The sequence below is a fragment of the Sinohyriopsis cumingii genome, chromosome 14, assembly GCF_028554795.1.
Source record: "Sinohyriopsis cumingii isolate HCF-2022 chromosome 14, ASM2855479v2, whole genome shotgun sequence".
In the NCBI taxonomy this organism is placed as follows: Eukaryota; Metazoa; Mollusca; class Bivalvia; order Unionida; family Unionidae; genus Sinohyriopsis; species Sinohyriopsis cumingii.
Genome location: NC_142974.1, coordinates 29365052 through 29390907, shown reverse-complemented (window position 1 = coordinate 29390907; position 25856 = coordinate 29365052). Strand labels below are relative to the sequence as shown.

General features: G+C 33.8%; 1 protein-coding gene across 1 annotated transcript in view; it reads left to right on the top strand.

Moving 5' to 3' along the window:
- Window positions 1–25856, top strand: part of LOC149783496 (uncharacterized) — a 96406-nt gene that overhangs the window by 14283 nt on the left and 56267 nt on the right. Inside the window, exons 2-7 of the mRNA XM_089932854.1 lie at window positions 5310–5429; window positions 8219–8432; window positions 9525–9651; window positions 12007–12064; window positions 14783–14932; window positions 15957–16095. Of these exons, the coding sequence (XP_089788980.1) occupies window positions 5315–5429; window positions 8219–8432; window positions 9525–9651; window positions 12007–12064; window positions 14783–14932; window positions 15957–16095 (803 nt within the window). The 5' untranslated portion in view covers window positions 5310–5314. The remainder of the gene's footprint in view (window positions 1–5309; window positions 5430–8218; window positions 8433–9524; window positions 9652–12006; window positions 12065–14782; window positions 14933–15956; window positions 16096–25856) is intronic.

The window sequence follows — 25856 nt, the reverse complement described above, 5'->3', positions numbered from 1 at the left end:
CGTGATCGAATTAGAGGGAAACATATTACAATTTTTTTATTTGGGATGAGATATGAACAGTGTCGCTACATACATTAAAAATGTTTGTCGAATGGCTATTATTACAAAATACAGCTGTGATCATATGTGGCGATCATGGTCAACCACCGCCGTTTGCTGGGTTATCTCTGCACGGGTGGCTAAATAATTTTGTGGCCTATTACGAGGAGATAACTGATGATCATAGATCTCTTGCTGTAGAATTAAGGGAGTTTAGGAAATTAATCGGACTACAACCGAATAAAATTCAATGTGAAATAATGCGTAAAATAATTTCTGAAACTTCTATGATAAATTTTCTGCAAGTGTGGAGACCAGATGATTTAATAGTTGCAAGTAGAAAGATAGTTCGTGATACACTTCAACAACGTTTATTTCAGCCGCATAACGAAATGATTTTAGACCTACGTGTACCATTGTGTTATAGACCAGCTGATACACGACTACAGAATATCGACGTTGATATACCAAGACAGACTGAGAAAGAGAATCTCGTATTAAATGATGTTGTTTTGGTTGATGTCAGTGTTGTTCAGGATACGCTGAGCGCGGATAAGACTCCATGGACACTGGAATACTCCATGACATTTCACTCATCTCAAGGGTTAACCATCTGTCGTATTCGAATTTGGAATGTCGATGATGGCGTCGAGTGGTCAAAATTATTTTATCTCGCAGTGTCTCGAGTCAGAAGAATATCTCAACTGCGGAGAATTATCACAGACACTACATAAACCATCAATGATTACATGTCAATTCTTTGCCAGGATCAATATGTAGTAGCTGTGGCCATCGTAGACCACCACGTCGATAAATTAGTTCCAACAAAGATGCTGCTTCAGTTGCTGTCTTTGTTGATAACGACTCTGTTTCTCTATATCTGCTTATAACATCAACGACAGCTAACGCATCTTTGTACGTTGTACATCAACCAATTTTACAAGTATCATGTGTTAAAAATAAAATATCAGCCTGATGAACTGCATTAAGAACGCTAACATCAAAATGTGCGTACTTAATTCTTTTAGGTGGTGGTAGTTAAATTTGCCATATTGCTTGTAGTGGTAACATTTTTCAGCAGTAAGTAGAACGTTAGACACCTGCTGCTTCGTCGAGTTTACTAATCGCTCCTTTACCCTTCCAATATCCTCTTGGACTATAATAAGTCGACTCCATTATAATAATAACTGGTTGAATATTTACCAGCTCCTAATGCTAGTTTACTGTCATCGCATATCTTACCAACCAATTAGCTAATGATTCCTTAAAATATTTATTTTTTATTTAATTAATCGCATGAATTAATTTCACATCTGCGATATGTATATCTTGTAGGTTTTTACTTTTATAAACTGCATCATGAGCGTGGCACGCTTTATCAATAGCATTTATTGGATACTCACCGTGTTTTGGTCGATTTGGGCTGTCAAGTCAGATATGAAGTCGAGTAACAGGACCACACTAATTATATCTTGGAAGGTGTTTTGGTCCTGGGTATTTAGCCCATGGTGTTTCTGTTAGCTTTGTTACAATATAATCTCCTTTGTTATAACTCATCCTGTTGTAATAAAGTTAGTCTTTTTACCACATCATTCAAACTTACCTGTAACTGCTGATCTGTTATTTATTGTTGCAATAGTTGTTAATCCACTTGTTGGGGTACGCGTCCTGCATTTTACACAGTATAAATCCATATTATTTATTATATTTCTACAACATGGATGTAATTGATTTATCAGCGATACGAAAGCAAGAGCCGGTCAAGCATCATGCTGTGCTACTACATTCTGTCCGAATGATCATAATAGGTCCATCTGGAAGTAGTAAAATGAGATGGTTGAAATGGGATAGGTTGTATTTAGCACAGCCGTCTGTAGATGATCACCGATGCTACGATGTACTTAAAGACTTTAATGAAAAGGCAAAGTTGTTGGATGAAGTCGGCAATGATGTTATTGAATTTATTATTGATATTAATGAAGCGCCATTTGTAGATGATATTGATGGATGTATTAATAATTTAGTTGTATAAGACGATGTAATGTGGACAAGCAATCAAATCCTGCTAGAATATTTTCATGCGGTAGACTTAAAAACACAGATGCAATTTGTGTTGCTCATCTATACACACAGATACAAAAAGTGATCAGTGATAACTGCAATATTTTAACTCTATTTAATGGTGTTGACACACATACTATGAGAAATATTCATTAGACTTGGTGCAGCGGAGAGATGGACATAATTAAGTTTAGAAATTTATTTAGTCAGACTCAGTCAACCCCGCATGGATTTATGACAATAAACTTACATGACCCACGATCTGGTTATCGTATAGGTCTTGATAAAAAATTGGATAGTAGCAGCAACGAGAGCGCTGTCTCAGCCCCAAAAGTCACCGCCGAGAATCATTTGTTGCGATTTACAGGAAGGCTTATTTTTGCGATTGTGATATATTTATGGGTAGCTTCGACCATTCTGAGTTTGACGATTTTTCATGACGTTTGTGTTTAGCAATATTTAATTTCCAAATGTATTCTGAAGGTTCCCGTCTGTCGCCGACTTTGATTATATATACTTTAAACTTCAAAGGATAATACATATTTGGCTGCAAATAATTCTCAGATTTCGAATATTACATATATTTGATTTTAATTTCCATCGCAAGAATAATTGTCTAAAATGATTACGGAATCCCTGAAATTTATATTTGTGCCTAAACAAATATGCACTACTGAACTTCCAGCTTAGAAGAAATCCGCCCCAAACACACCAACGTATTTATCAGTAGAGTCCTCCGTACTTTGATTATATGTTTTACTTTGTTTTCCTTTTTTTAATTTATTTCGTCTATGTCAGGAAGGTCACATTTCAGTGCGCCATATTGACGCATAATAATGACACGGGTACGAGAGTGAGTAAATTGTAATATGGACGAGGAAGATATAGATGGAAAGGCGTAAATCTTGAAAAATATAGTGGAGCTAATCATTTTAGACATTCGCATGCATTAGATTAAACTCTTTTCGTCGGATACCCTTTCGACAGAAACACAAATAAATCCGAAGCTTTGATATTTCCTTTGTGAAGTCTAGTAAAATATTTGAGTTCACCTTCCTCAAGAAGCACTTCTTCCCTTCCTCGTTCCATTTCTGTCTTTGTTTCTCTTTCTTATTGTTTCATATATAGATTCACTGACAATGACCGCATACTTGTGCTGTCTTTAGTAAATGTGAAAATGAAGATAGGCTGATGACAAAAGATCAACTTCAGTGCATCACTGTTGCATCTCAGAATCAAGTTAACGCCATAACAAAATAGTTTTACTTTAAAACTAAACACCAACATATGATTTCATTACTTTTTTAAGTATAGTATAGCTTCAAAACATAGAATACTAGTTTAGCCGTCCATATTTCTGACTTGTATTGCACGGTAGTGCAATCAGATTACAAAAGTTATTGCCAGGTACAGAATACAATTCAATTATGTTTGGTGAGTTTACCTGCATTGAAATGTTAATTAATTCGTTAATAAACTATAATAAATGCATGCTATGTTGCGTACTGGCTCGATGCCGTATCAGGAATAGGTAACTTCGACAAACGTGGATAGAACATTTGAAGGTGAAATTAAACTCAGAAACTGATGAGCGTGGTTGTGGCAAAGTGTTAATCTGGTCATATATTCAGTCCATCAGAACCTTATTCCATTTTTGAAAAGGATGGAGTGTAATGCGAAGCATTAATGTTTGCTTCTTAACTTAGACGAAAACAATTTTGACACTTGTTATGTCTGTTCAGGGAGCTTCATGCAAGTTCCCGTGATAGGGAACGATTGTTTTTATAAACGATTTCTAGTGAAATAAAAACCTTTATATTAAAATTATTGTCAATTTATTTCCTTTGAACTGGTTAAACCAGGGGATGTACATTCAATCACTTTACATTACAGTATGGTTACTTTTCCGAGATGGATTTGAAAGAAACTACGTACGGACCTATTCTATCCACTAATTATAGAAAGTAATCGTATATTAACATGCAGCTTGAAGAAGAAATGGTAACATACGACATATTTTAAAGTCTTGTTTCTTCTAGACAAAGGTGTCATTTGAATATGGGTCGCTTTTAACGCTCAGGTATAATTTGAATTGCATGTAAGTGTCTATATTACGTGAAGAGAAAAATGCAACGGTTATAAACTGTTTCTGTATACATAAATGGCAAGGGTAACATTTTTTATTTCCATACTTTTATCTATTCTGCACGATAGTTGTAATTTATAGTATATGCGCTGTTAATGTCCGTATGGAACAAATGTCTATACATTTGTAAGAAGATCAGACCTGGAAGAGAATTGGAATTTAATTTAATTTCTTTTACGAATAATTTAGTAACTAAAATGAACAATATTTCTGAGCAATGCAATGAAGAAAAGGACCGCAAATAGTATGTGTTATATTGCTACTCGTTCTAAGTTGTGCCTTGGTCATTTAATTGGTATTAGACAACAATCGACACAATTTTCTGGTTATTGTATTATCCGTTCATATAGAACTTCCTTCAACGAAATCAAACCAACGTCTTTGGGTTTGGAAAACCGTTTACAATATGAGCTTCTTTTATATTAGTATAGGAATCAAGGACTTCATTTTTACCTCTATTGAAGGAAAATAAACTTGCAATAACTAACTCGTGTTTGATGTAATTTATACTCAAACAGACCTTGCTTCCATCAATACATGTATTAAATTAAGTTTTAGTTTGCTGTGTAGTTTGCATTACCATTGGTAAAAGAAACAATGTAAAATCCAAACGTACATTATACCAACTCCTAACTGACTAAAAGCCAGTTGCATTTCTACAGCTTAAAAATAAATTTCTGCAATATCATAATTTCTGCTGTCTCAGTGTATATATATATATATATATATATATATATATATATATATATATATATATATATATATATATGTTTATATATGTATGTATATGTATATATATATATATATGTATATCTATCTATCTATCTATCTATCTATCTATATATATATATATATATATATATATATATGGAGAGAGAGAGCGCGACGTATTACCCATGCTGACTATTCACGCGGTACTCTATGTTGTTGGCGTATGATAGCTAAGTATTTAGCTGTATGCATATATAAATAAGTGGCGTGTGCGTGCGTAGAAATATTTATAATTACAAATTCAGAATCATTTTATACATAAAAAATCATATTAATAATATGATACTTTTAGGCATCATGGAAACCTCTATGGAAAATGAAGAAGTATTGAAGACATTAAAACCCGGTGATCTGGTGAAGTTTGACCGAGGTTACTACGAGGACTGGGCCGTGTACATTGGGCAGGACGAAGGTATTAAGCTAGTAATCAATCGAGTCATCGATTCGAAATCCAAGGACGTCGTTTTGTTTGGGACACCTTTCATTATTTTAACAGAAACAAATTACGTTTTCTTAAATTAAGTGTCATCCTTCCATTAAAAAATAAAACATAAAAATATTTGAAAGTATTATTCATGGTGGATCAATATAAATTATATAAGCTCTGCATTTCCATAATTGTAGTTCAAGGCGGTTAGTTGGATCTCGAGACATTTCATTTTCCGAGTAAATATCGGATACATTCTTCGAGTGGTACAAGATACGTGATAGGTTATATCGTGCTTAACAAAAGCATGGTTAAATCCCTTTCGCTCTGCAAGAAAACGTTAGGAAATGTTTGTGTCTTCAATTTTAAATTGATCGATGTTAGTAAGAGTGTTGAACTATTTTTATGCATAGGTAATATTATCTCTCAGAAATTGAATTTTATCGATTCTAGATAGAGCTACACATGAACGTATAGGAAAACAAATATATTATCATGAGCTGTTCAATGAGATTCAAACGTTGTTGTATTTCTCATTTGCAATATATATTAGCTTTAAGCGTCGATTTCATGGAAATGTGTAACGATGGGTGGCAAATTAAGCAAAGAAAAACTTTTTCGCCACTTATTGTTAAATCAGCCTGTCTTGGATTAGGACATCTTTTCAAATTCAGGTAGTGATTGCACTGTCTGGCTAAGGACTTTGATGTATAGTCACAGAAAACAGACTAAAGCTACAACATGGTTACGTAAATGGATTCTTTTTTTAAATAAAAGCAGGAAATGAATATGAGGAGTGTTAAAATCCAGTCCTACTGCAGTCTGTTTCCATTTCATATCCCCCACCAACACAGATTATTGCAACACAGCCTAATGGCAAACAAATTGAATTTCATCCTTTATTTCTCCCATTTTGAGAATCTACATACAACCATTGTATACATATACATCACCTCTACCAAAAGCAGCACAGCTGTGATTTATATGTTGACGAGCTTAGGCGAGACAAGGGTTTAGAAGTAACTGTTCATAACATATATGGAACTGACTACATTTGATTTATAATTATTACATCTGATTATAATAATTTTAAAACACATGCTCATCACGTGTACGAAATAAACCCTGATAAGACTGGGATGTTGACAAGACGAAACAACAATTGCAATGACATTTGCAATTTTTATAAAATATCTGGAACTGTCCCAATTTGACTTAGACATACTACAGTAATTGTTAACAATAATGTGAATATTTTACCATGCTGGCATGAACACTCCATGTGCATTGTAGGCGACTGAATATTTGGGGTAATGAGTCAACATCATATTTGAAACAAGTTCCCAATAGGGTTTGGGCATTTATCTCTATCTCATTTAATGTATTATCTCGTTCGCAGCTGTGTTCTCTACGAAAACGTATAGAATGATCATAATTAGATTCATAAATTGGAGTATAGAAAGTCAAACTAAGATTTATTGTTTCTGTGTTGGTTGCCATCTGCAGAATATGTGCTGATAAGATGGTTACTTATACTAGTTACTCTTCAACGCTAATGATGTTTCTTTTTGAGGGAGAAAATGAATCCGAAGTACAGTGGCGTATGTTTCTTACAAGACATTTAGGATCTATCGAGACATCCGTTTGCTAGCTTTAAAATAGATCATATTATACGAAAATATAAATTTCAGCAGGAAAAATTATAATTATTAACTAATAGCGAATTTAAACGGCGTTCCAGAACTGTTTAGCGATATAGAGCCACACAAACACGTATTACAAAAACGTAGTATGAGAGGTTCATTATAAAAGAGTCATACAAATATAAAAAACACGATAACATAATGATAATAAGGTGGAAATATATGTCGATTCCCGATGCAGTTAGCAATGTCATGGTCATCTTTGATCTGGAAGAACGAACAATAGATTTGTTTGCATGTTGTTCACTAATACTACATTTTCCAATGTGCCTCGCATATAATCATTTAATTCAAGTTATTTATTGAAATAGAATCTATTTTACAAAGCTTAATTACAGTAAGACACCACCAGAACATATGATTTAAAGAATCATGTTTTTCGCCTTTTTAATTTGTAATACACTTAAGCAGTGTGATTTCAATATTTTTCGATGTACATTTAAGCATTCTCCCAAAATATACATCTATGATCATTTTCATTTTCGTATCAAGGTTTCTCTTTTGACGAAAATGGCATATGACGCGATTCAAGGCTACAAATTTTAAAAATATGGTTACGCAAAGTTACATACTTAATTATTTTTCCCGCACTCGTGGTGGAGCATTATGGAATCTAAAATATTTGCCAAGCAAGCATTAAGATGAAACTGATGAACAAAATCACCTTCTTGTTTCTGAAAATAACAACAAAACTTAAATGCAAAAATAAATGTGTGCATATAATAATAATAATACTAAAAATAATAATAATAGCATTATATATTTAAATGTGTTATCTATTTACATATTTTAATAGGTATTAAGTACCCTAGCCTCTTTCTTTTAACCTTTTTTCAAGATAAAAATCTAAGCTACGGTATATTTTCGAGAGGAACATATATAATATTTTGGAGTGCAGCCTACAACATGCACGTTTCATGGTTAAACAAGGAGGCTTGATTTAAATGTTGATGGTTTAGCCTCAGTTTTTCTTTGGAGGTATTTTTGTATGTTGTCGTTATTATTGTTCTGTCTCTTTGTGGTTTCCAGATTTTACTACTAATTGAAGAGTTTCTTCTAAAATCATAACAGGTCTTGAAAAAGTTATCTACTGGTGGACGGGGAACAGAAAATATTTTCAGACGCTTCGGGCTAAGACTGCTGAGGCTGTCTTAAAGTTCTTTAAGCTTCAGAAAGATTCGGAAAAATACTGGGCTTGCATACGGATTAGTCCATTTTCTGAAGTTGCAGGGAAATGTAGAGCGACGAAAGGCAACGAAGAGGATAGGGATGATGAAAGAAACGGGTATATACTTACAAACCTGGAATTTTTCATATTATTAAGTGTATGCATTTCTGTAAAAGCTGTATAGCGGCGGTCTGATATATGTACGGCAGCATCTGTGAAAACTAGATTAAAATGATGCATAATAATTTTTGTAACTGTTAGGTTACATTGATCTAACAACATATTGAGGAAATGTTAATTTTAAATTTACAATATGTACCCTTAAAGCGGTGTACACAAAATATATGTGATACGACGTTTTGTAATGCGCTACCTAGGAATTTAATGTACATACATATCGGATCTACATATTCAAATGTTTGTAAGTGAGAAGACAATTAATTTATTCCTTGACAGTTCGAAATGGCAGTGTGTTAGGCAAACAATTGCATTAAATACCTTACTGAAATCATGGTTACACCTTATTTATTAATCTAACTATAACAGCATTAAAAGCATGTATTGCATTACTAACAACAATCAAGTCACTTACTTACATGCAAGCTTTATCAATATGCCAAGGCCTAGACAACAGAGTATTCCCAAGCTCTATTTCCATCGTTCATCTTTGTTTATTCACATAGGTAAATAATACCATTTGTTAAAATTTAATGTATATATTTAAACTTAACCATAGTGTATTCCTCAGTTATTGGATCGAAAGAAATGCTGATGTTTATATCCTCTGATCCTGTCTTGTTTCGCTTGTAAATGAGGTGTAACGTATGGGTTATGCAAATTACATGAATGGCTACATACAGTAACAAGCTCCACAGAGCATATGCTTGAACAAAGCTGTAGTAACCAAGGACCAATTTATAAGTGATACTAATAAATTATAAAAATAATCAGATGGCAACGTTATATTTCATGCCATGTCACACTGTTATAACGGTTATATAACAATCATTGTCTCTGACAGAATCGCTTTTAGGAATATTCAATTAACATATATTTAATTACATCTTGAGATTTTAAAATAATGTAATATGCTTTGTTTCTGCAGTATTGAATGTTGTGAACTTGGAACTTCTTTACTTTTTGACAACATAAACCTATACTGTTAGTATCTCTTTCAGTATTGGCAATTGTTATCTCTTCGCATTATAGTGCCATTGACGGTCTTAAAGTCGTTCAAGGAGCTAAAGCTTTTAAAGACAGAACAGAACAAGAAGAAGCAAGTGGTCTTTTCACCAATTCCGAATATTTTGCTAAATGGTGCCGCTACGGACCATTGGTACGTAAGTGGTTACCTACCTGCTAAGCAGAATTATTATTATGTATAGACTTCAAACTGAAGCCTTCGAGAACTAGATTATTAAGGTGATCTTTCCAAAATATATTGTGGAATGCATTTTATGCACACAAAACACAAATCTGTGTTGAAATAATGTACATATAAGTATCTAATTATATAATTATGAAGACATTTTTTAATTCTTTAAATGTAGTATTTATTATATATATATATATATATATATATATATATATATATATATATATATATATATATATAACATAGAAATCTACCCCGTTTGTAACTTTGTGTTGTTGTTGACTATGTTCTTGGTACGTGCACATTTTCACTGGGTGATATACACCAATAAAAAGTGGAAATCTTTCTTATACCCGTACTGATATCTCCGTTATAGGGCTTTAAAAGTAATTTATTAAAATGCATTTTCTTTTAGCAGTGTTTCTATTAAACTATATTAAAAAATCAAACAAAGACCGTAGGGGCAAGCTGCGAAACTAAATTCGAAGTTCAATACACAGTGATATAGACTGATCATTCGATATTGTACGAGTTTGTTCAACTTGTTTTTATGGAAGTCTTCTTCAATAAGTTTCCAGTTTTGTAAAATATGATGTCAATATATTTATATCTTACAAATACGCCTGTTTTTTTTAAAAAGACGAATGGTTATTCATTGTAATATCTATTATGTCATAATAGGAGGTATTTAGCTTAAACTGAGATAAGATACATTTAGTAATGTAATCGAAGTTACACTATGCCAATAAATCTTTATTTGCTAAACCAATGTTTCGTTTTGTGAAAGGAATCTTTAAATAGATGGACAGTACAGCAAACAGAAGGCAATATCGAAAATCAATATGTAAAATCAATGTGAAAACTTTAAATGTGACAGGGGATTTTCTGACAATGCTCTGAGGTGTTTTAGCACAACTGAAAGCCCAGAAAAGGAGCGTTACTGCAAACAATATTACCACTTAAAAATACTCAACGTAGTATATGACGATAAAGTATATGCATCCAATCAGATAGTCAATAGACTACAAAGCAAGTAATATTCCACTGAGGAAGCACCAGAAAGTCATCAAAGCTTACATTTACCTAGTGAATAAGGTTACACCTGAATTAATCTCTCAGTTTGTAATAGCATAACTGGTTAGGCGCACTAACAACGTTGTTTGTGCCAATTATTAATTGCAAGTATCCCATTACTTACAACATCGTATGGCATGATGAAATATATACATTGATTAAAGAGTTTGCTCTGTTGAAGAGGGTGTTTCTATTACAATAGACAAAAGTGCACACAACTGTTCATTTTATTGTTCAGTACTCTTAATGGGTCTTAGTGTACTATAAACAGGAAATAACTGGCTGAATACGTCCTATATATGGAAGATTTTTTAGACAATCAGACGCAATGGACTTGATTAGTTAATCACAAGCTGGGTGTATAATAATACTTGCAATAGTAACAGTGATCATTGACACACGATTTTATGACATTTATGTTGCATATAGGCCTATCATCTATGCCAAAGTTATCTGAAAATTGTATTGTTTCCTTTCCAGTGTTACGTAAAGGCTTTGTCGTGTTCAAGGCTAAAGAGAATAAGATTTCTTAAACATGCAACTATATATATTCAAACTGAGGATCAATTTGAGCACGGCATAATGTTTCAGTTTTCCAATGTTCACAACACTAGATAATAAGAACTGCACACCTATTTGTAGTCTTCGACAATTGATCGATAATATATATATATATATATATATATATATATATATATATATATATGTATATGTATGTGTATGTATGTATCGTTTCAAACCTGAAAATGAGTAGCCTGTGCAGTTATAGTGACACTGCCATCAAACTTTAGTTTGTTTCAAATAGTAAGATTTTGTATTCATCGTGAAAGGCAAAACACGCCTTATTAGAACACAATTCACGCTGTATATTGAAAAATTACCGGCACCAATCCAATCTTTTAAAAGTATAAAGCCCATGAATATACACAAACGTATTTTAGAGGGGAAAATAAAGCACATTTGTTGCATGTTTTTATCATAGGTAATAAAGTAGATTATTTCCTTTAACAGAGGTTATAACGGTCCATACTTAGAGACAGACAATGATCATACATCATTGTACCAGCTCTTCCACTCTGAAGTAAATGTATGGTGCATGACGTTCGCTACAAACCAATAATACCACATGTAAACACCTTAATCAAACAAAAACACTGCATAATATTTGCTTACTCATTACTATTCAAGACCTTAGAGATATGTATGGAATTTCCTTTCATGTAACTTTTGTTATACTTATAGGCTAACATGTCAGCAGAGAAGATTGCGAACTTGCAGACCCTACGGGCTTTCGTAAATGGTACGATATTAGTATAATTAAATATGCATACTTAATAAGAAGAAAATACCTTTCATATCAATGCGTTGCAAAGATAGAAGCTTAACTAACTCTCTCTCTCTCTCTCTCTCTCTCTCTCTCTCTCTCTCTCTATATATATATATATATATATATATATATATATATATATATATATTCGCTACGTAACAGACATGCAAACCGCTTGTGTATTTATTATATTTGCACAATTTTGTATTGTTATGTCTCCTGTTGGTAATTGCCTCTAATGATTCTAACGTGTAGGAATCCAGAGCATTTAGTTGTTTTTCCCGTGGCGAAGAGTTTGTTTAGGAAACCGTTCTCTCTGTCTCTCTCTCTCTCTCTGTCTCTCTCTCTGTCTTTCTCTCTCTCTCTCTCTCTCTCTCTGTCTGTATATATATATATATATATATATATATATATATATATATATATATATATATATATATATATACACACAGAGAAGTAAAATTGCAAGCATAAAGACACTAAGAAAATGCTGGTTTACATGACATTAGATTCCTACAGGTTTAGTGATGCTTGGTTTCAATATTTTTGGAAATTAAATTTTCATAGACACGATATATCTATTTTTTAGCTGAGGTGCCGTTCAACGCTAATACGTAAATATTTTATTTCATTTTAATTCAGAAAGCATGTTAAAAACCGATTTTCTCTTCATGTATACAGTTATAAGCTTTATTTTTCTGTCAATTTTATGCAATTCGTTTTCTTATTTTTTTTGGAACTTTTGCATCCACACATACAGCCATACATACATACATACATACATTCATACATGTATGCATACATACATACATTCATACATGTATGCATACATACATACATACATACATACATACATACATACATACATACATACATGCATGCATGCATGCATACATACATACATGCATACATACATACATACATGTATGCATACATACATACATACATACATACATACATACATACATGCATGCATACATACATACATACATACATACATACATAAGTTTGGATTATGACTATGCAATACATATAATCCATGATATACTTTTCAGTGGTTGTGTATCTACATCATTTGCCATATATTGCTACGTTTTCTTTTATCAGTCAGATTTAAAGGCTACATGTGGGTACGTTAAACACAAAAGAGCGTTCTCTATAAAATATCTGATTTGCAAAAATGTTAATAGTTTAAAGAATGTATTAATATAATAGCCATTGATTTTTGTTTCAATAACGCAGCTTTACGTGCTGTAAATATATATTGATTTTACATTTTTTATGTTTGATAATTGTTCTTGTTTATTTGTTTTTCGTATCCAAGAAGGATAAATAAATCTCGAACACATTTCATTTTTCTGGCTAGCTTCAACGTCCTTTGTAGGATTTATTTTCTCCATAATTGTTTCTAGTAATAAACAGTATATGAAAGATTAGGTTCATTTCGAAGGATTATTTGCCGTATAAATATTTAGCTCGCTCAATTGGGATTTATGATAGCTCAAATAACCCCTTTCGATTTGGTCAATAACTGCTTTAAGTGAACCTATGCCTTGGCAATGACCTCATCTTATATGAAAGAAGTATATATATATATATATATATATATATATATATATATATATATATATATATATATATATACAAAGGGTGCGAACTGATCTTGTGAAGTATGTAAACATTATCTTGCAACCATAACTAGGGCCATGTAACCGATACTAGTTCCATGCCTAAAATGATAATGGGATTCCACCATTTCGTGTAATGCAGAAAGAGGGATTCTCAACAACCAATGAAATCATTTTCAGTAAGGCATAAGAAAATATATGTGAAGTAAAACCTTCAAGAAATAAAATGTATGCATATAACCATGATAACCATGAATGTATAGTTATGCACATCAAATGCAGAGAGTTGCAAACTTCATTATTATATTCAATCTAGAAAATTCTACAAGATGTTGTAATGTGTAATTGATGCTGATGTTTGAATAGAAATGTGTCATGTCGGTCAGGGCAGTGATAATTTGCAAGGTTCGAATGGGGAAGTATTCTACATGAGTAATTTGTGAAGACTTCTTGTTGTTATACTGAGTTTATTTAGAGCATTGTTTGATTGCTCCGCCTCATAGCTTGCATACATCAAATGTGCTAGAATATTTCAAAATATGTTCATTGTGATAAGTAAGATTGACAGAGATGAATAAATAACATGAATTGAGCCTAGATATGTAAAATATACCATACAGCAGGTTAGGTATATTTCCAAAATGTTATCGTTTTATAACTACAAAAATAGAATTATGCTATAATATGTCGTGGCACTGAACCCATTTGGAATGTCAATAGGCATCATGACAGATATGAATCACGCAAAAGGTGTCTAGGATTACACTTCAACAGATTAAGATTGCATGCTAGTGACGTATGTTTAATTTAATTTATTGTAATATAAGTCACTCTTGAATCAAAAACATGTACAAAACAGTTCATCTGCTAACAGAAATCCTTCTATCCATATTCCATTAAAACAATTCATCCTTTATAATAGAAGTAAAATATATCCCTAGAACTGGGGCTTCACTACGAAATATCGAAATGGATCAAATAAATATTTTAAAAGAATAAACTGATGGATGAACAGTGTATGTGAAAATGTAAGAAAGAAACTATCTTTTATATTATATTTCAGACTCCAAGACTGAAAATAACAATGCTAAGAGGACTAATAGGGAGCATAATACAAAACTGCTATCGACATTAAAAGAAGGCGATTTGATCACGTTTCGACGGACCTTCTACAGCCACTGGGCGGTTTACATTGGGAAGGAAGACAAAGGAGGCATGTCAGATGCATTTTTTTCTCTCTTTTTCTCTCTATATCTTTGCACCGGACATAATATTTTACGGCTACATTTTACGAAAGGTTTAAGATTTAATTTAAAGGGTCACGCAATAACTTAATAAAAAAATTTAAAGGTAACATTAATTAAAAATAAGATTCTGTTTGAATTTTACACAACCCAATAATTTTCTGAAAGACGGATATTTAACAAATCTGCACAGTGATGACAGTATATTTATATTAATATTAACTGACCATCCATTGATGTAAAGTCCAACTAAGTGTGAGGCAAACAAGAGGGAAGTCGCCAGGAAGGACATTCAGGGAAGTGTACGTGTTTTCTAGCACGTTACAGTCAATATAAAGTAAGATTGCTGACTGGAAATTTATTTTTATAACGGTGTTGGTCACACATTCAAGGAATAAAAATAGTATATTTGCATTCCATTCGTTCGAGAGAGACCGGAATTGTATATTTCTTATGTACTATGACCCTTATTATTTCCATAATCAGACATATGTTTTTTCTAGCAACAAATAACCTTCAGAAGCCGTGTTTCTTAAACAAGTTTCTAGGCACAAGTAGAAATTGCTTAGGATTGAAATAGGCAACTAGCACAAGAAGGAAATAAGTAAATACTGTATTTAATGACTCTAGTTGCATAAAAACACCACAGCATTAATGTTTGCCATGCATTTACCTGTTTATTGAAGCCAAAATTATTCATTGTCAAATTTAATTTTTATTTTTTAAATTTTTAATTGCCTTGATACAAGCAGAAAACCTTTATAGATTGATGATTGTGTACACGATTGACCCACTTAAACATGCACGTCTTTTAAAATAAAAATACTAATTGATTTTTGTTGCATGAACTAATTTAACATAATGATATGCGTCAATTTGCAAAACGACTTTGAAAAATGCAAACTATCTTCAGATAGGAGCGTCCGTGACGCTATCGCATAATAGTCTGACGATATACGATCGAACAATAGCAATGTTTCTGCGAAATTGCAGGTCCTACAGTAATCGATTGGTCAAGCCTTACAGATTATAGAACACCCAAGAAAGGAGCTTCCATAACGACTGCTTCCTTTTGGGAAGCTGCGGATGGAGATAACGGTTACAACGGCAACGACAACGCCCGTGAAAATAGGTATGCTATTTGATACATAAAATGTAAGCATCAATGCTTCTGCCCAGGTGGGAGAGGAGCTTAGTAGGAGGCTTGATGATGCGGAGATAGAAGAAATAAAAGCCCTAGAAGAGCAGCGTTTACAGTTAATAAAAATACTTGATCAAGAAGTTGCAAAAACGAAAGACAAAATACAAAATATGTACAAAGACCTGCGACAACAAAATGCAGTTTTCATTAGAGATGTACAGGCTGAATTAAAAATCTATTCAAATGCACATAATAATGCACAGAACTTAATCGATCAAAGGACAATATTGAAGTAATAAAGAAAGCCCAAGATCTTGAACAGTTGACTTCTACAGTGTTGTCAAAAACTGAAGAAACACCAAAGAATAAACCGTTTTCTCCAACTGAAATGAAGCCAAGTGAACTGAATTCTTTGACTGGAATGATTAATGATTCTACTGAAATAATCCCTGCAAGTATCCATTATTGTATTTAACTTTTTCCTGTACAAGTAACTCAGTTTCAGTTCATAAAAATTATGGCCACTGATTAGTCCAGTTCCTGCATATTTTTAAAATTTGGTTATAAACATTGTCAGTTTGTCATATATATTGAATGAAACAACTTTTTATCTGCTTATAATGACTTTTCCCTGATATTTACTTATTTTTTGTCAAAGTCTGTTTTTACTTTTTACAAAAATTTGCAGAGAATTGTTTCAACTTTGACAGTTTAAATACCTCAATATATGAAAGCAAGTCTAATATATTTGGTGCATGTTAAGATTCTTTAATAAACATCCGTGATTTGTGTTGTCACATGTACAGCAGAGTATGTTATTTGTGGCAGTTAATCAGTCAATATATTTAGTGTCAAGCACCAGTCGAGTCAGACAAAAGACAGAAAAATGGTACTATCCGCTGCCTCGCTAGAAGCTCAGCATTAAGAGGTCAGTGTTAGGACTGGTCTGCCTGGTGTCAAGATAATGTACCTGGGTGGGACTTGATACTACATGTCTATGGCATGATGCCCCAGTGGTAGACATCACTATAAACCACTATGATGCAGACAACACAGTGATATGACTGCATAATTTTAAAAGCTATTTTATAAATCCAAATCGCACACACACACAGTGTCATTAAACATAAATTAGTTTAGTGTTAAAACAGTCTGATACTTCGATGCCAGGAGCTACACTAATTTCAGATTGGACTCGTACTGTATTCTGAGAAAGGTGCCCATCAGGCTTATAAGAAAAGATCACATTTGCCAGAGAAAACTTGAGTCGCGCTGATGAAATGCAGAAATGTATCTTAACGATGGTGACATACTTGTTATAACACAGTGTAATATGAGTAAAATCAGATCACCATAAATTGTCCTATGTGAAGTTGAAATCTGATTTCAATCAAATTTTGTCATGATGAAAACAATTGTTTGTACTCCCAAACCCCCTGACATGATCGTGTTTCAAGAAATCACAATTTTCAGTAAATTTCTTATAAAAAACCTCCACTTTCTGTATGTGCTCGATACATGTAGCATGTATAAAAGTAAACAGTCACAATTTTGAGTTTGTGATAAACTGTTATAAGTTTGGGGCAATTTAAGTAGTGGGAATTAAAGGGCAAATAGATTAGGTATTAACCACCATTTCACATACTTAATTTGCTGATAATATCTAGTGTTTGAAGACTACATTGGGGGAACCTATTGTGCTAATTTGCATAGGTACGCTCAGAATGTGAAGAAGCTAGCTGCATGTAGGAGAACAAAGGTTATTACCTATTATTGCCTTAAATAAGAAAGTTTAAGCCACATGCATTATACATTTGTGACAGTGGCAACATTTCTTTTTGAAATATATAAGTAAAACACAAAGCATGATCATTTCAGTTGTCGGAATGGTGTTCAAGTCTGATTTATTTTTGAAGCTGATTTTGGAAGCAATTAGCTATCAGCAAAGCTCCCAAAATATAAATTTTAGAACTCCTGGTCGACGAAGGTGTACTTTGCGAAGTATCCAGCCCAAAAAAATAATGGGGGTATGAAGTAATTATTTCAACATATTGACAAACATCAGCGTGGTTCTGACTTTAAATCACACAGATAATTCAGCATTTAAGTTTGAAGACCAGGAATATCAGTTTCTAATGGGTGTAGTGATTAACACTGATTTGACATTAGCAACCTGACACTGAAAGCCTATTGAATTTAAATTTGAATTGTAGCAATTGCAACATTTTGTGACAAATATTAAATGGGATTTTAGAGTGGAGGCTTGTGGAATTTCAGCTAGGGCTTGCAACAGGTGTTTTTTTCAAGTCACCAGCCCTTGGTCTGCGTCAAAGTTTTTTATTTCTTTGAGCACTATGTTTAAAAAAATATGCCAATATGATTTCTTATGAAACATTTTCATATTTTATGCCAAGATTAGAACCTAAAGCAGGACCCTATTCCCATTTTTTGAGGTATCCTAGGCTAGTTAATGCTGTACCCATTAAACGGCCTTAAAGTTGTACCGATTAATCTGCCATACTCATAATCAGGCCGATTATTATAACAATCGGTATAATTGGAATCGGCAGAAATATATATGGCCGAGGTAAACAAATTTCCAAAATATAAATTCAATCATTACATTAATCTTGACATGGCTTGAATTTTAATTCAGAATTAAATAGTGGAAATTAAGGAATAAACATTTTTTTTGTGGATTAATTGAAAGACATTGTAATGTTAAAAGCAGATACTTTTTAACACACTTGCTGTTAACTACCGCTAAGTGTCTGCACACAACAACTTATCAATACCATTCACTCATCCCAATCACAGCAAAATAGGCCTCGTGTGGCTGTTGAACTTGCAGCATACATATTAACAGATAGCTAGCAAAATTTCCAACTACATGTACTACCAAATTATGACTCACTATAGTTACTCTCTTATTCAAGCAGTCCTGAAAGCTTACATACAAATATTGTGCAGCATTGATATTGGCATGCCAGAGCCAGCAACGTTACCCATGGATAATATAGCTGCTGAGCTGCTTAAGCACGCAATTCGTACCATGGTGCGTGCATCCATCCAGCCATGTGGACAACTTAGTAGTAACTTGCTTGATTTAAAATATTGTTTCAAGAGCGTGAATCGATTGGATTACTAATATTGGCAACGATTTTACACTATTAAATATACCAAGCCTGTGCGTAATGTCGAACAAGAAACACTCAAGTTTAGTCTGGAATTACTTCAAAGTAAATGCAGTTGACTAGTCCAAAGCAAATCACACACTTTGCAAAGCATGCATTTCCAGAGGTGGAAAGGATTATAAAAAACTTAACGAAATCAAATCTTGTCCATCACTTGCGCTGCAAGCACATCGTCGAACATGGCCTGTGTCTAACAGATAAAAAAGAAAATGATGATGTGCAGTTAAACTCAGCAGCTGGAGCAACTTTTCGTACTCTGACTATTGACGCCATGCTGGACCAGAAGCAGCCATTTGCATTTGATGACCTGAGAGCTATTAGTTAGCACAAAGCTATTGCTGAGTTCACGGCAGATTTGTAACCATTTTCCGTTGTTGAAGACATTGGATTTTGACGTCTGATGGCCAAAACAGAACCGCGCTGTAAAATTCCAAGTTGAAAGTACTTTTCCACATCTGTGATACCTGACACGCATAAGGTGATACAAAGCAAGGTACGTGATTTAGTTTCTGCCCAATATGACCTTAGTCTGAGCTCTGATGAGTGGTGAGACCCTTCCATTGACATAGTCTTGCTGAGTCTTATGGCACACTGGCTGACGGCAGATTTTCAGCGGAAACTGGCGATTTTAGCAGCAGGGCCTCTTGATGAATTACACACAAGAGAACATTTGGCAAGCTAACTGGACAAATTATTCGAGGAATACAACATTCCCAAAACTCATATCCATGTTCTTCTGTGTGATATAGGTGCAAACATGGTTAAAACAACGCATCTGGCTGAAATCGACATCATCAGCTGTTTTGGTCACATGCTACAGCTCGTTGTTAGTGAAGGCATTATGTTGCAATGAGTTGTTAAAGATGTTTTGGCGATCTCGCGATCCATAGTCAGCACGTTCCGGCACTCCATCCTGGCACAACAGCAGCTCGAAGAGCAGCAGGAAAAATGTGACGTTGTCTATAAGAAAGTCGTCAAGGTTGTCCAGTCATGCTGGAATTCTACATACAATATGTTGGTTTTGTTATATGAACAAACACAATTCTTGGGGGCTTACACTAGTCTCTATGACCTGCCTAACCTAACAACCCAACAGTGGGTCTTGATTAACAATATTGTGGACACATTAGGCCCATTTCCGGACATTACCAAGGAAGTCAGTGATAGCTAAACATCAGTTTCCATTACTTCTTTCTATGCTGAAATTGCTCTGAATGTTGCTGGCTCGAGAGCATGAAGTGAGTCATGGTATTTGGACAATGCGCCGTGATATATTGATATCACTGAACACATGCTGTGCTGACATTGCCAGCAACAATAAGCTTGTCTTGGATCCACGATTCAACATCACCTATTCAATGAAGTATTACTTTTGACCAGATCCAAAGAATGGCTTAGAGCAGAATGCATCGTAGTTGCATTAGATGACAAGCAGGTGGAACCCCTGACCAAAAAAAGAAAAACTGTAATTGAAACAAACGCCACTGGAACATCAACGTCGCATCTCTGAAATTTGTTTTATATGGCCTCTGATGAACCTGTGTGTACTGTCCATGTGGATGATGTCGGTGACGTGATGCTTGAATTTTTCTGGCCAGCCCTCTGTTGTCACGAGAAGAAGACATATACAGCTGGTGGATCGCTCACGTGTTTCAGTTCCCTTAATTCGAAAAATTAGATAGATGCTATTAGTCTGCACCAGCTGTAAGCATTATGAGCGAGCAGCTGTTTAGTGGCACAGGCCAGAATTTTTCAGATCGTCGTGGTATCGTTATTTGGCGAGAAGGGAGAAATGTTACTGTTGCTTAAATACAACATACCTCAACTAGACTTTCAGTATTAGCTACAGCCAGTGTACAGTGATGTCTAACTTTAGTCTTAAAGCAAGTGTATTATTAATTTTAATTATCATTGTGCTATCATTATTGCCATTTTTATTTAGTCATTTATTGACATCTAGTAATGGCGACCTGCATCATTGAATGTAATTTCATTCATTTATATCTTGAATTGAGAATTAACAGTATTAATTTTAAAGTTTTATGTTTGTGTGATTGTTGTTTTATTCTTTCTATAAATAGCAATGTACTTCTTATCCGGTTTTTGTTTGTTTTTGTATAGAAGTTAAAAAACACTTGCCGCCTAAACAACCTTGTTATAACTCACATGGCTGAATACTTGCTTGCATTACACTAATTGGTTTATGTTTCTGAACCAGTCATTGTTATAAAACAAGTAATAATTAAATAATCGGTCTCATAATCGCTTTCAGCAATTTTAATAACTGACTATATGCTGTATCTGCATAATGGTCAAAAAGTGACATCGATACAGCTTTAATCCTAGTGTATTATAGTACTTATCAGAAAATAAGACAATATGTAATACAACTGGATACAGTAACTGGGAGAAAACACTGTATGTGTTCTTACAATACCATCAATACTGGCTTAAAGCCACGGTCAACTGGCATGTGAGCAATATTAGGCCCATTTGTTCATCTTGCTTGCACTATCCACTACCATTATGCAGAAAAAGCATTGGTTATGTGATTTTGTTTCTAGTATTGTGGGCATGCCACAATTTGTGCATTTTTCTGCTTCATATATGGAGCTGCTTTTGCTGGTCATTTTTTCAGATATTTATTTAAATATGTAACATAGATATTGATTCATAATAATAAGAAGACACGAACATAAATAATAATGATATTTAGCTGTAAAGATCACATATTTCCCTTTATACTAGGTTATGCAGTATATGTGTGATCCATCTAATGCCATTCCAATGCAGGTCACACATTTCCTTGTATGCTAGGTAATGTGATATACATGTGATCCATTAAATGCCATTCCATTGCTGGTCACATATTTCCTTTTATAATAGGTGTACTATATAAATAAAAGTAAGTTAATGCCATTCCAAACATGGGAAGGCAAAATTACAAAACTAGGTGTACTATATAAATAAAAGTAAGTTAATGCCATTCCAAACATGGGAAGGCAAAATTACAAAACTAGGTGTACTATATAAATAAAAGTAAGTTAATGCCTATTCCAAACATGGGAAGGCAAAATTTTGTATTTTGTAATAGGCATTTGGCTCTGTCTTCATCTTTCATAATGAGATCAAATGAGATATAAAAATAACATCAGAGACATGCACATTGGGTCATGACTTGGGGATATAGAATTGTGGTATATATGTCATACCTTATAAACTGTTGAGATCCCTGCATTAACACATTGTTATGTAAAACATGGAATACGTATGGGAGCATAAGTGTATTGACCTTTTGTGTTCATCTGTGTTATGTGTATATCTGTCTGTGCATGTATATATATATATATATATATATATATATATATATATATATATATATATATATGGACAGAAAATTACATTGCAGCTTACATTGGCTTTTGATTCCATTCTTATGATCATTATTTGATGATGGGGATGATATTTTTGATGTGGTTTGAAAAGTGGGGGAGTGCATTGGTGTATTTAGAAAAGCAAAACAAATTAATTATTATTATTATTATCATTATTATTATTAGACCGCTCCAGTGGCCTAGTGGTTAGAGCTTTAGCCTCAGAAGTGGGAGGTTGTGGGTTCGGACCCCGGCCAAGTCATACCAAAGACTTACAAAACTGGTACTAACAGCTGCCTCGCTTGGCGCTCAGCATTAAGAGGTTAGTGTTTAGGACTGGTCGGACTGGTGTTAGGATAATGTGACTGGGCCCAGTGCTAGACATCACTATAAACAGCCACACTGCAAACATCGTAGCGATATGACTGAACAATTTTTAATGCTACATTACAAATTCTAATCACATATACAGACACACACACACACACATTTTTATTATTATTATTATTATTATTATTATTATTATTATTATTATTTGTATCATATTGATTCCTATGATCATGCCTATTTGTCAGCCTGTTGGAGTAAGGAAGATATATATGAATGGATTCCACAAAACTTTGCATATGAAAGCCGTGAAGTCAGAGTCTGCCATGAGACTGGAATCCTCTGGTAACTTTGTACCCTTCCCTTCCTGCACAACTTTTAATTCTGGTACAGATGAAGTTTATAATGAGGAGTAAACAAGCTCAGGACCTAGTTCTTTAACACAAACCTTATGTGGCTACCCATATAATATTTTCATATATTGCTATAGTAATATCAATTAAAGTTTTCTTCTAAAGGTTGAGCGAGAATATTTGCTTGCGAACTATTTGGGACCTGAAAAGTATTCCAATATAATCCCAAGAATTCACCAGAAAAAATAAATAGTAGGTCTCTAAATTAATTCAAACTTCAGGCATTTGATTGGCCAATTGTAGGTTAGATTTTAAATTTTAGCCATTCAGGTCTTTCGAAATGTAAATCTAGACTTAATGTCTGTTGGAGATTTTCAGATACGTTGTCCATCACTACACCAATCCATTCATTTTGATTTCTGGAACATAACCAATGTTTTTAATAAGATTTTGAAGTGATAAAAATTATGCTGTATTCCCCAATTTCTTGGAACCCTAAAGGATCCCACAAGATGACACAAATCCAAAGTGATGGTCAGTTTTTTGTGTTTTAGCTACTTGTGAATTCTGGGGTAATCTTTCCAAGCGTTCAAGATGTTCCCTCGGGTGTCAAGACTCCATTGAAAGGCAGTCAGAATCAGATTAGCACTTTTTTATACTGTATTAAGTGTATGGTGATTACTTAATGCAACACATTTTTACTCATCTGGTTAGTGCTGCTAACATAACGGTGGATGATTTGCTGTGGGCAAAACTAAATGCCAGGCTCCCATTCAACGTCGATGTTTTGCAAGAAACTATGACAAATTGTGCAGGGTTACAGATGAGGCTTTGTTCTTTTATAAACTGCCGTGTCTGTATCTAGTGTTAATATGGTTCATAACGCCGATATCAAGCTTGTTATTGGAGCTCATGTGATGGGGCTGCAGGGCAGTCATTTCAATTAGCAGGGATAGTTTTGACCTCTTTCGATTTAAAAATCATCACACGAGGTTATAAAAGGATTTCATTCTTGTAGAAAACTGACTGCAACTATATCTGTTATAGACATGATACGTGATGTTGTAGCTGAGTATGTTTGTTGGTGATCATGGAGCTGCAGTGCAGTGTTTTCAGTTAGCAATGTTAGATCATTTACTAGTGACATTTTGAGATTAAAAACTATGCAGCATTCCCTCTTTATAATGCCATTCTGCGTTTAACTCAGTACCACCATGGACCCTGTCCTCAAACTTGGGCCATTGTGCCTGATGTAGTCTATCACATATATGACAATATAAGTGCTGAAAGAAAACATGCTACCTTCTATACATGTTTAGTTATTTACCGTAGAGACGGTACTGATATTTTAATATATGTATCTATTTAAATTTCCATATGCAGCAATTATATAACGGTAGAATAGATTATTGTTTTATCGCTCAAGTCAATATAGATGTAGGCCATTGGTTAAACCAACATTAATGTAGTATAGCAGTGTTAAGTCTACGGGGGCATCAATCTTCAACATTGAAGAATATATTGTAGGTTTATTTCATATCATTTGGAATATTATATCGTCTGTAATGGTTTATATTGTTATATGATCTCTGTAGTAAGCATACTGCGGTCGTATTAGCTCTCTTAGTCTTATTTCACTTTTGTCTTATTGCATAATAAATAGTCTCTCTGCCGGTCGGAATGCGTCTACCACAAACACAACTGGTATTTATACCCTTAAGACTCATTGGTCTTACGCAGAGATGGATGGGAAAAATCTTTATCATAAGTGCGTGAGGGAAACACACGAGTAGTTCGAATGATACTTAAAAACACCTTAGAAACGCTAAAAAGTATGACGTTGAGTGAATTGCGATTTGCACGTGCACAAGTACTTTCGCAGTGGAGTTACTCAATATTTGGACACTTGATGTGACGATATTCACATCAGAACTTAAATCTTTATCCCAGAAAACGAATATATTATGCTAAATGGTGTTAGAGGATTTAAAAGAGGCCAAAATACAAAACGACCAAAAAACCGAATCGGACCAACATTGACAACGGGTAAAAACCCGTACAAAGTAAATGCCAATCACAATCACCCAAATTAGCAATATATTAATAATCCAAAAATCACTAAACGTGATATTAAAACACTTTTACCGTTATTTATTGTGCCTAGCAACCCTTCAAGTCCTTTATCTCTTCATTTATGTATTAAAATATATCCCATTTTGTTGACCATTGATATAGACATGAATCACTGGTATTTCATATTTAACGCTGAGAAGTGTGAAAATTATGTTTAAATGAGCCACACACTGCTAATTATCACACCTATATTTACATCAGTGTTTCTCCAAAAGATTTCTAATGATGTCCAATTGCTCATATGTAAAAACGGTGCCAATCTTACACCAGTATGGTTGCACAGTGGCTGATTTAAAACTTGTTATGTGCTCAAAATTGTCAGAGATGGTTTGAACACTCAACAATTACAAGGAAGAAATAGATTATCTTTA